This window comes from Poecilia latipinna, unplaced genomic scaffold (assembly GCF_001443285.1).
Source record: "Poecilia latipinna isolate Pla-1442-1.1 unplaced genomic scaffold, P_latipinna-1.0 Scaffold323, whole genome shotgun sequence".
NCBI classification, from domain to species: domain Eukaryota; kingdom Metazoa; phylum Chordata; class Actinopteri; order Cyprinodontiformes; family Poeciliidae; genus Poecilia; species Poecilia latipinna.
Genome location: NW_015112939.1, coordinates 265,599 through 277,589, shown reverse-complemented (window position 1 = coordinate 277,589; position 11,991 = coordinate 265,599). Strand labels below are relative to the sequence as shown.

Below are 11,991 nucleotides of genomic sequence, written 5' to 3'. Positions count from 1 at the left end.
ATGAAGCCGTATCAGCAGCTCCAAATCGCATATACCTCGTTAACGCGACAGCCTGCGGTCACCCTGCACGGAGAATAAAACTTGATGCTCCGAAATAGACGACGCGAGACAAACCGCTCAAGGAGGACCAGGAGGACTGATGGACTGAACAGAAGAATACAGAAAGAAAGTCTTAATAGAAATTTGAATCGGATGAATAAATAATGGGCGAACTTAAATTCGGATTTGCGCATAGCGGAGTTAGTCCACACGTTAGTTTCTAAGCTGGAAAAGAAAAGGAGCTGATTTAAAAGGTAGAGGCAGTCCTCTCTGTGAACCGACACATTTCAGCTGCCAGAGCGAAACAAATGCGGACAGAAAGATGCATCTGGGCAAAGCTCTGCTGTTCGTCGTCCTCCTCAACTGCGCAACTCTGAGCTCGCCCCTGTCCACTTGTGCCACCGTGGACATCGACCATGTGAAGAGGAAGAGAGTCGAGGCGATCCGGGGTCAGATCCTGAGCAAACTTCGGCTGTCGAGCCCCCCGCACTCCATGGGACCGAGCAAGGTACCCTATCAGATCCAGGCGTTATATAACAGCACGAAGGAGCTTCTGGAGCAGCTGGGCAGGGATCGGAAGCAGAGCTGCGGCCAGGACAACACAGAGACGGAGTACATCGCCAAAGAGATATACAAAATCAACATGGTGCACGGAACGCCGGACAACAGTGAGTTCTTCCCTTTTCTAAACGTTCTCGTTGTCTCCGTAGTGCGTAATTACGCACCGCATGAAGGCCAATTTGTACTTCCTTCAAAAATATGTCGATTGTACTGCGTTGTATCAATAAAATTGTACGGCGTTTAAAAGGTGGCATATAGCTTTGAAAATGAACGAGATATGAAGACAGGTCACACTTTGTGAGATATTTAAAGCGTTTATTTTCTGCGTATAACTAAATATCACAACTAACGAAAACTCTGCATTCAGCTTCTTAAAATTTGACAAAAGCATCGGAAATCTCGTAGATATATGATGCTGTGGCCTGTGGCTAACAGCGTTGACTTTACAAGTGTTCAAAAGGACATTGCTGAAGAAGCAGGCTGTTCAGAGAATGTAGGAGCCAAGCAATAAGGTTGAGTGGAAGGAAAAAGTGTGCAAGTGCAATAAGAATAAAAGATAAAGTAGTTGGCTGGACTCAGTTTTCTAAGATCCACCACATGTGCAGGACTTTGGCTAAATGCCCTGCATTAGTTGTGTTAAGCCATTCCTGATCCAGAGACAACAACCTCAGTCTAGGACAAAAACAAAACAAAACAAAACAAAAAAAAAGCTGAATTGTTGTTCAGTAGCATAAAGCCAATTTTGCATTTGATTGGAAACCAAAGGTCCCAGAGTCTGGAGAGCGAGCGAAGAGGCACGAAATCGAAGTTGCTTGGATCAGAGCTCAGCATGGCATTTCCACAGTCAGAAACAATTTAGGGAGCTTTGTCATCTGCTGGTGTTGGTTTACTGAGTTTTAACGAGTCCAAAGTCAGAGCAGCCACAAAGTTTTAGAGTGCTTCATTATTCCCTCTGCTGACAAACTGTGTGAAGATGATTTCATTTTCTAAGCAGGACTTGACACTCTGCCCGGAGAACCAAAAGAAAAACTGGTTAAATGAGACTAAGCAGCCAGTAAACACAAATGATCTAACGTAGATTCTTTAAGGGGCATTGCTAAGAGAAAGATGAGACGCTACAGAAGTGCAGAGGAGCTGACTATCAAAGCGATCGCAGCAGATCCACAGAATGGTCGCCTCCATCGATGCTGCATGGATGCAGTAAATGATGTCGAAGGAGGGAGCATTGAGTGCATCTACTCTCTAGTACGCGGACATCTTTTAAAATAGGCTGACATTAATGAGGTAATAATGTAATAAAAACTCATTTTTAAGGGTTTTGTTTGACATTCTTATTATTGGAGAAAATTAATTTTGAGTTTCCATTAGCATTTAGTCGTGATCACATCTTGAAAAGAAATACACACTTCACTGTGTGTGTCATAAATCTACAAGATAAATGAGGTTCATTCTTCGAATCACAGTCAATGAAATAGATAGTTTTTCCAAGTCAAGGCTGCACCAATATTAGAAATTATTGTGATGGAGAAAACATCGGTGTATCGGTAGCGATATAAACTCTTTTCTGCTTTTACATTTTACATTTTTGGTTCGGTTATCTGCCTCTGGTGAGATCATCCTTTGTTCGACTGGTTGAACACAACATGGGCAAATAAATCAGAAGTTCAAAATACTTATATTAGTCAGCAGTTATTGCACTCCAAACTGTTCACACACTATGATGATGATGATGATGATGATGATGATGATATTTTGGATGACATTCTAATCTACAGCGAGATACCTTAATATATATATATTTTTTACAAATGTTATACAAAATAAAAAGAAATCAAATAAAAATATTAAATATTTAAGAACTAGTTCATTTAAGATGACCAAATAGAAACGAACAATTTTCTTTGAGAACACTTCATGCTTTCACAAAGCAAAGAAACATATTTCTACATTGTGAAGATCTTAAAGCTGCTTTCCAAATTCTCTGTAGATTCATCTCAGTTACAGTCATTGTTATTTTTTCCGACTTGTTTTGCGATTTAGTTGTAAAATGGAGATAGTTGAAGACGGAATCTACCCAAATCGAGCTGTGATACCTGATTACTTCTGTATGCAAAGATATGGCATAAAGAAACTTATCAGCCTGTAAACTTATTTTTATCTTCTTTTTCTTACTTATTTTGATGGGGGGTTTTTTTATTGAAATACTTATTTTTAAATGGAAATCAAATATCAAAATTTATGTCAAAATCCCTCAGTCGCCATGATGTTTACTGAAGCCAGCTAATCAGCTTAGTTCTTGTGCCTCTTTTGACGTCATCAAGCAGAATTGGCACGTTTTTCCTTCAGCGTTCTTAAAAAAAAAAAAAAAAAAAAAAAACATGTTTTGTGAAATCCTGAAGTAGAAATCCACACTCAGCTGTTTTTTTTTTCTTTTTTTTCTGTCAGTACTCATTTATTGGTGGGAAAAATGCACCACTGGACAATATATTTAAAAACAGCAGTGGGAACTTGCAAAGGAGAGGAAATGTGTTTTACTCCTGTGCTGTCCCACCTGTTTTAACTCTGAACCAGGAAGGTCAATCCCCTCCTTTACTCTCTATCCCCTCTTGTTTCTTCCCCCCTCAGTGGATCATGTTCCACCTCCCAGATGTTACCATTTCCTTTCCAGTCAGGGCCAAATGAGAGGGACATCTGCCTCGGCGGATGGGGGATGCCTTTAGGGGAAGGGAAAGTGAACAGAGGTGGACAGGAAGGGTTGGAGGACGGAGGGGACCCTCCTGGTTAGCTTTGAGAGAGGGATCCCGCTCTCGGCGAAGTCCTCGTGTTCACAGGCACGATGGTGTTGAGGCGGTGCTCCGATCGAGCCCGCTGTGTCTTGGCCTGATAATTACACACACAGGTGGTCTGTGAGGGGTGAGATCACCTCACTGTTGAGGTTTAGCTTTTGCTAAACCGAGAGTGAAACAGCGCCTTCAACATGAATTCCTCCATTATGCCTCCAATTTGTTGCCAATTTGCCACTAAGTATGGTTTTTGGTGCTCTGTTTATAATGAGCTTTACTTTGGATGGGGCCAATTTGTTAAAATAATCAGAAAAGGCTGTTTAGGCTCATATTCTTCTTACTCCACATATTTCATGCCAAACTTATATAGTTACCAGCATTTTTATTTTAATAGAATAAACGGCATGGAAATGGAAAACTTGTGGAGAGAGGGGGACACGTGTCTGTGGTCAGACTGAGAGAGTAGAATAGGATAATAAATGCTGAAGAGAGCCTCACGGTCCAGGGCAAAGCCAAGCTTATTGCATCACCGCACCTTTGAAATCAACAGGTTTCCTGAAGTTTAATTTCCCCTCTGTAATGTTCTGGTTCGAATCTTTCAAAAGCGATTTGGACCAAAGACACCAAACAGTGGAGTCCTGCTCTCAGAACCTTAGATTAGCTTCAGGTGAATTTATGTTAATGCTAACAGGCGAGAACTGGAGTTTATTTTATTACGGTCGCTTGTGAACAGCTGGGGAAAAATAAAAAGAGACAAAAAGAAGATTTAATTTAAGTTTCAGCAGTATTTATATGTGAACTTCTCTTTTGTCACTTATGCATAGGCTTCTTTTTATCTACTGTACCAGATGGTAACAAGGTGTAGTTGCCACTTCTGGTACAGATGCCATTAGTTAGACTCATTAATTTGCCTCTCTTTGGTATTTTAAATTTTATTTTCTATGTTTTCATCCTCCTGCATGGGAGCAATATAAATGTGGATGCTCCTGCAGCCTTGTTCGTCACAGCTCCAATTCTTTTGAACTTTTTAATCACTTCTCTGACTGGAGGAGTAGCTAATTTCTTTTCTGACTCGCAGAGGTCGACACACATCTGCTTTACTTGCTTGTCCTCTTGTCCTACAGAAATAACTGTCTGCGTCAGATCACGTCAAAGAGAAACAACATGCTTATGGATAACAAACTGAAGGCTTTCCAAGTTTCAGACAAATGTAAAATGTCTGTTTTTATTTAAATTGTTCATTTGAACAATAAGGAGCCAGTAAGTGCCGTTTTTGATGTAGGCCACAGGGCAGAAGGCCAGAACGGCATTAGAAACTTTCGAAAGCATGTTGCACAAGAACCATGTGGAAAAAAAAAATAAAAAATCTGTCAGTTGTGCCTTGAACAAGTTTTTAAAATAATTTTAAGGTCATGGGGAGGTAGAAACGCCTTATGTTGGGTGAACTCTCTGTGTATTTGCTGTTGCGAATATGGAAATCAGGCCTCGTTTGCTGTCAAACACAGTGTCCACATAGTGTGAGGCTCAAGTTATCATGTGATGTCTTGTGTTCTGTTTTTTCAGTTTTCACAAATCGGGAAAGTCTGTGCGGATGTTTATATGATGGATGCAAACGAGAAAAGGGTAAAAATATAGTGCTGATGTAGAAGCACAGCATGGGTGATGTGGAGCTGCGGGGCACAACAAGTAAGGCCTCGATCGCTCACGGTGCTATTTTTCAGCCTAAATTTGCGCTCTTTGATAAATGTTCAGATTTCTGGAATACGGTTATAAGATGCATAATGAGCGATTTAAATAAGTACCTGAGGAATAATTAAATAACCTATCACATTAGTGAAATCAGGCTTTGTTTAAAAGAAGAATAAAACGAATCTTGTGCATTTGCTGTTTAAATACGACTAAGGCATCTTTACTGCCACTCTTTCTGTTTTTGTTTACAGGCATGAACATATCTTTGTTTTGAAGTCAAACCGTTGTGATTTTGTGGCTTTACATTGGGTAGAGGCAGATCGTCCGCCCCATTTACAGGCTACAGTCCTCGATGCAGTCGTACTGGGTTATATTCCCAACCCCTGACTGTCAATAAAAGTTTCTGATGGGAGGGGGGAAGTATTTTAGAAAACCCTATTTGCAGATGCATGGAAAATATTTTTTTTAAAGATTTTTCCTATTACATGCACGCAGGTGCCATCAGTTACAACAGCAAGCTTTCAAATGTACCTGTCCTAGCTTATTTCCATCTTTGTCATTTGAATCACTAATCAAATTATTTTCAAGACATCAAGATACTGAAATAATATTAAAGCAGTTCCCTAAAACTAAATTGAACATTTTTTTTTTACCCTAATTAAAACATAAAAAAAAACAACAGAAAAAACACCGAAACTACACGGCAGGTGCAAACAAAGCAGGAAGTTGGTAGAAAAGGGCTCATTTCATCACTGCACAAGCTGGTCAGCAAACGACAGGAAAGATTTCCATCTTGGGGGTTTATGTGCGCGACAGATCTGGTGTATGTCAGTGCCTGGCTTTAGGGAAGTCATCGCGATAACAAAAGCTTCAGCTCCAACTGCTTATCAACAGAACTGAGTATAGCAAGGCCTTTGATACACAGATACCACTGAGATGAAGTCATATGACATTTAAAAAATCTTGGCGTTTTACTATCAATGTTATCACTTTCTCCAAATATAGACAGAATCTGTTGGAATTTTTGATAAGAGAGGCAGCAGCCAACCTCATTCACTGTGGGCTGGAAAATAAAGTGCCAGCCTATTGTACGCTGCAATGTGAGGACTGAGTTTTGGTCATATGTTCATATGGGACTCTATGTAAAAAGACAGCTTTGATCACATTTATTCCCATTTTGGTAAAGGTGTGAAGAAAAGCCTTTAAATAAATTATTTTCATTGCAGTAGCTTAATTTCATGTGAAATATTTTAGCGTGACTGCTTTTATTCAGTTTGAAAGAAAAAACAAAAACTACTCATTAGGAATAATTCCTTTTGACAAAATCGAAGTGGTGCATTTACTGATCATTTGGAAGCACAGCCCAATTTTTGGCAGATGGACAGCACACAGAGGAAAGAATCTATAAACATCGCTACCGGCACAATCTCACCACATTGTCCAGGGTTGTGATCCTCTGCTGACTTTTTCATTAGCTCACCCTGGTGGCTCTCTAAAATCATAGCAGCGTCTCGTCAGCAGAAATCACTCAAATGTCTTATTGCTGAGGCTGAAATAGTTCAGTGATGCTGCATTGTTTTTGGGAAACAATGCAGGAAATATATATATATATATATATATATATATATATATATATATATATATATATATATATATATATATATAATTACTTTTGCTTTTATTTAGAAAGTTTGAAGTGAATGATTTCTTTCTGTAGCCCTTATCTTGATATTTTAACATTAAGTCACACCCCTACACCTCCTCACTATTCAGTTAGAAACTACTCACAATATTCACAAAAAAACTATAGTTTTCTGTGAATACCCCTCTGAGTTCCAGCATGTTTTCTTTTGCTTAAAAGCCATGTTTCATCTGTTTTCCCCTCACCAGATAATCTCCCCTGCCCTAAAAGCCTGACTTCTAAAGTTTTCCGCTTCAGTGTCTCTGAAATGGAAAGGAACTCAACCAACCTGTTCAGAGCAGAGTTTCGAGCCCTGAGGGTACCAAACCCCAAAGCCGTGAGGAGTGAACAGCGGATTGAGCTCTACCAGGTGCGTAAAGGTAGCGTTTCTTTGTCCTTCTACCAATAAAGTTCCATATTTTCAGTCTGTCATGAACATTTATTAAAACCCCTTAAGCCCGGAGATATTTCCTTCTTCAGCTGGAATAACATCCCTAAGTTCTGCTCCGTAACGGAGAGGCCAAAATTAACAACCTTCTGCTGCGTTTTCACTAGATACTCAGGGGAGTTTGAAATGATATAAATCTCCATGTCCCATGACCAAAACTGGATTCAATAATAATAATAATAATAATAAAAAAACCCCAGCAAACTTCAACTCTTTACACAGCATTGCAACATTACACCAGCAACCTAAACTTTTACCTATTTTGTCACATTACAACCACATCCTTTACTTTATGTGATGAATTTTGGATTTGATACAAAAGACGAACGCAAAATAGTGCAAAATTGCAAAGTTAATTGAAAAATTCATTGCAAATTGTGGCATCCATTTGTTGACAACCTCCCAGTAGCAAGCAAGCTTATAATTATACCTTTGTGTCACTGTTTTGCAGATTATGAAACCAAACGAGCACATTAGGAAGCAGCGTTTCATTGCCGCTAAAAACGTGCAGACCAGAGGCTCTCCTGAGTGGGTCACCTTCGACGTGACAGAAACCGTACGAGAGTGGCTGATAAACAAAGGTGGGGTTAACATTATCTGACAGAGTTTAAAATAAGACATCATTAATCGCTCCTGCTGACATTAAAATCATTTTTACTGCTCTCCCTTTCACGATCGTTTGGCACCAGGATCTAATCTAGGTTTGGAAATCAACGTGCATTGTCCCTGCCACACCTTCAGTTCAAACGGTGACATCATCGACAACGAAAAGGAAGTTCTGGAGGTGAAGTTTAGAGGTGGGTTTCCTCGGTTAAGTTGCCACTTGCTTAAGTGATTTCGTTGAGTGCATGGTCAAAACTTCTTGCGTCTCCGTTGTGTGAAAGACTAGCAGGAGAAACGTTCGCGCACTTTTCAAATCGGATGCGACGATTGATAAAAATCGTGACAGAAGACGCTGTGGTGGCTTAATAGGTGGAGATAGAGAAGCTGAATCCTGTCCTGTGGTTTAGGTGTCGACGGAGATGAGGAGCAGAGTCGCTTGGACCTGGACAACCTGAAAAAACATAAGCAGCAACACCCTCCTCACCTCATCCTCATGATGATCCCACCCCACCGCATGGACACCCACTCCTCTCGCCGACGCAAGAGAGCGCTGGACACAAACTACTGCTTCTCGTAAGCTTTCGTTCAGCGACAGGAGCGGATTGCCTGTGAGATTAAACTTTACGCAACCGCATTAGATGTTCTCGTGCTCCGCAGGAACACGGAGGAGAGCTGCTGCGTTCGCCGGCTCCACATAGATTTCCGCCGCGATCTGGACTGGAAGTGGATCCACGAGCCCAGCGGCTACGACGCCAACTACTGCTCCGGGCCCTGCCCTTACCTGAGGAGCTCCGACACAACACACAGCTCGGTAAGAAAGAAGGCCTATGAAGCAAAAATGATCAACTCTAACCCTACCAAGAACCTGTTCTAGTTTAACTCTAAAAAAGAAATAACTGCTTCCATTTACATATGTTGATCATTTAGTTGTCGGAGAGTAAAATATGTGCAAGGTTTTGATAGAAACGTTGTCCAATAAGACGAAATATTTAGTTTCAGCCACTGTTAAAGCATTTGGAGGGCTCCACACTCTGTCTGGGAAAGAAATAGCTTCTCAAACCAATACTAGAGCATTTTTTTCTTCTATTTTCCGTGTATGGATAAGTGTGGAAAAGGAACACAAGTGTATGGAAACATTTTAAAATATATTCTTCCATATATTCCATAGACTGGTAATTGGACTGACAAAGGTACATGATATGCTAAAATTAGATGTGCTCTGATACATCATTTTGTTCTTGGGCAGAAATGCACAAGAAAGTTATGCAATTACTTAGTGTCATAGCATAAGAATGAATATGCAAATATTTTGGCCACTGCAAGTACTTGCAGACATTCCTGTCACATTGTCCGACTTTTTCTCTGCTGTGAATTAACCCAAATCTTTCCCAGATTTCTTCAATTATACACAAGCGTAACAGACTAAACAGAAGGCATTGGAAACGTGTGTGAATGAGAGTTTTTAACTTCCACACTTTGCTTCCCAACAGCTGCTGAGCCTGTACAACACTCTGAATCCAGAGGCCTCCGCCGCCCCCTGCTGCGTTCCTCAGGACCTGGAGCCCCTCACTATACTCTACTACTCTGGACGGACCCCTAAGGTGGAGCAGCTCTCCAACATGATCGTCAAGTCTTGCAAATGTAGCTGAGAGGACACAAAAAAGACTGATTGAGGGGAAAGGATTTCACTAGGTACAGAAGAAGAAAACCTCGTAGACTCTGAGCTGTGATGAATACTTTAAACTGACCCCGTGGCTTTTCTCTGTTCTGAACTAAAACTGTTTTTGTTCTTCTTCTTCTTCTTCTTGCTCCGTGTTAATTTTGCTGTTACAGAGACATTTCCGAGAGGGGAGTTATTTTTAAAACCTGACCCCAATTTAACCCCCGGCTGAATCAAATTTATTTTACGGTCTACTTTCAACTTCAAAAGTCAGATAGTCCGCAGAGTTACAATCTCTACATTGTCAGCAGTGCAGCTTTTTTTTTTTTTTTATTTCTGTCCTAAATTTAAAATCTGCTCCCCTGAATGGTCGGATTTCTTTCTGGCTGGGGATTTTGTTTAAACTTTCCTTAAGTTCCCTTCTCTGTAGACAGTGGGCATTATCTTCAAACACAAAAGGAGAAAGGACAGACTCACTGCTGTATCCAAAGCCATAGCTGTGGTCTGGGGAAAGGAGAGTTGAGTGAGAATGCCTGTTGGATTTGCAATGGAAAGGCAATGAACAAAGAAATTGAGCCAAGGTTTTCTCTTTTGGCCAGCCAGCAGCGGTGGCCCTTTTATTTTCTGTGCATCTATTAGAGCGGATGGACAGGAAAGAAGAAAAGGGGACCTGAATTGCAGGGAAGGATTGTGTTGGAAACTGGCCACGGGTGCGCTGCCATTCACTGGATGTTTTCATTCCTAACAGGTTCAAATTATTATTTTATTTTTTCTCCTCGAACATCAAAGAATTTACTGGAAGGGAGCAAGTGTTATGCAACGAGCTTTTTATGAGATTTCTTTTACATTAATAGCAGATTTTGTCTGTTACGTAACTTGTCATATAGTGATTGTTTCACTAACAGAAGGGAATTGACGCGTATCGTCATTATCCACAATGAAAGCCATTTTATACTGTACTATACCTAGGATACTGTTACATTGTAATTTAGAAATAATGTCCAGCTTTTGTATCTGTATGTATTAGACTAGCTTAACCTGTTGTCTGTGCCCCAGTGTGTGTCTGGCTGATGTTGTTTAAAGGTGGGAGTTCACAGAGAGTTAAATCCTGGCACTTTTGTTTTGCGGCAATGCAAGAAAGTGTAAGTATGCAGCTCAGAAAGTGCAAGGTGTAGAAATAAAAACAGAGGCCACAAAAATTTTGTCCTCAGTTTAACTTTTTCTCCGGGATGGTTGACAATGTTCATGTGAGGCAGATGTCGCGTTCAGCTTTCAAAACAGGGAATCGGAAACAAAATCAAACGACAGAAGCCAAACCAGGGTTTAAAATATTTTTACAAACTATAACATCCAACTACAATAATCAATAAAGATAATTCAGAAGTGTGAACACATGTCTAGAGATGCACCAATTTATGATCTCTAAACTAGGACTGACAGACTTTAAAATATCTCTGAGAGAATTGAACATTTTTCTGTCCCTACAATGAAATGTTTAAAGTAAAATAAGTATCTCCCTGTATAAACTCTACTAATACTGTTTCCTTTTGTAAAGGAGGTATCGAAAACATGAAACAAAACAATGATGCATCATCCTTCAAGCTGAAATGATTGCCTCTAAAATCTTTTTGCCCACTTGAAAACCTAAATGTGCAGTAAATTCTGAGAATTGTATTTATTTTAAATTTCCTTTGTAGTGGGTGAAAAAAAAATATTGCGTCAATCTTAATGATTGAGAAGAAAAATCATTTTATTGTAGTCATTTATCAGTTTATTGTAGCTCCACAGAAGAGTTTGTTTTGCGATCATTAATTATTCACACCAGGAACAGAGATGACACACTGTGTGTGACAGAGAGCAGCCACTGTTCCACAGCTCACCTGTTAAGCAGTGTTATTTTAAATCAAACATACAATCGAGAAATTTTATTTTGTTTTATTTTTTTAGCATCTTATGTTAGTAATTACCACAGTTAGCACTGGTAGGTGTATTTATTGTAAGTATTTCCTATAGGGATGGTAGAACGTTGACCTTAACTCTGAGATCCTCAAAAAATTGCAGCCAACAATAGACGTGTGTAGAAAAAAAAAAAAAAATTTAGGAGTATCCAGACGCTTTGTGCTACATCTGATGTCCAAACTCCAGTTTATTTGTAAAGCACATTTAAAAACGAAAAGAAAGTTTGCACAAAGTGCTATACATACAAAGGCAAGGTAAATAAAACATAATTTTTTAACTCCTCAGTATACCTGAAATGAGCTTTTCCTTGTGTCATTATTATTGCCACCTGTTAATGTTAATGTTTATGTATGGTGCATTCACTGACAAGAAAACGCATTTTAATTTCCAAACGTTTTTCAGGTTACTTTGTAGATGTTCTAAGCAATTGTTAAACAGTTAAGAAATTGTTTTGAAACAGTGTTTACTTTTCTCACTTTACAGGAGGGTGAAATTTAGAATTCAACAAATGGTTTGTTTAACAGTTTAAGTTCAATAACCTCTCCAACTTGATGTCCTTTAACTAGAT

The 11,991-nt window shown here is 39.6% G+C and overlaps 1 protein-coding gene across 1 annotated transcript; it reads left to right on the top strand.

The window, feature by feature from the left end:
• The first annotated feature begins 361 nt into the window (after positions 1-361).
• On the top strand, positions 362-11,634 carry LOC106949081 (transforming growth factor beta-3-like). The gene is made up of 7 exons (XM_015035099.1): positions 362-707; positions 6,963-7,123; positions 7,653-7,782; positions 7,891-7,998; positions 8,212-8,377; positions 8,462-8,615; positions 9,295-11,634. Exons 1-7 carry the CDS (start codon positions 362-364, stop codon positions 9,451-9,453), a joined length of 1,224 nt encoding a protein of 407 aa, XP_014890585.1. The 3' UTR covers positions 9,454-11,634.
• Positions 11,635-11,991: the final 357 nt, after the last annotated feature.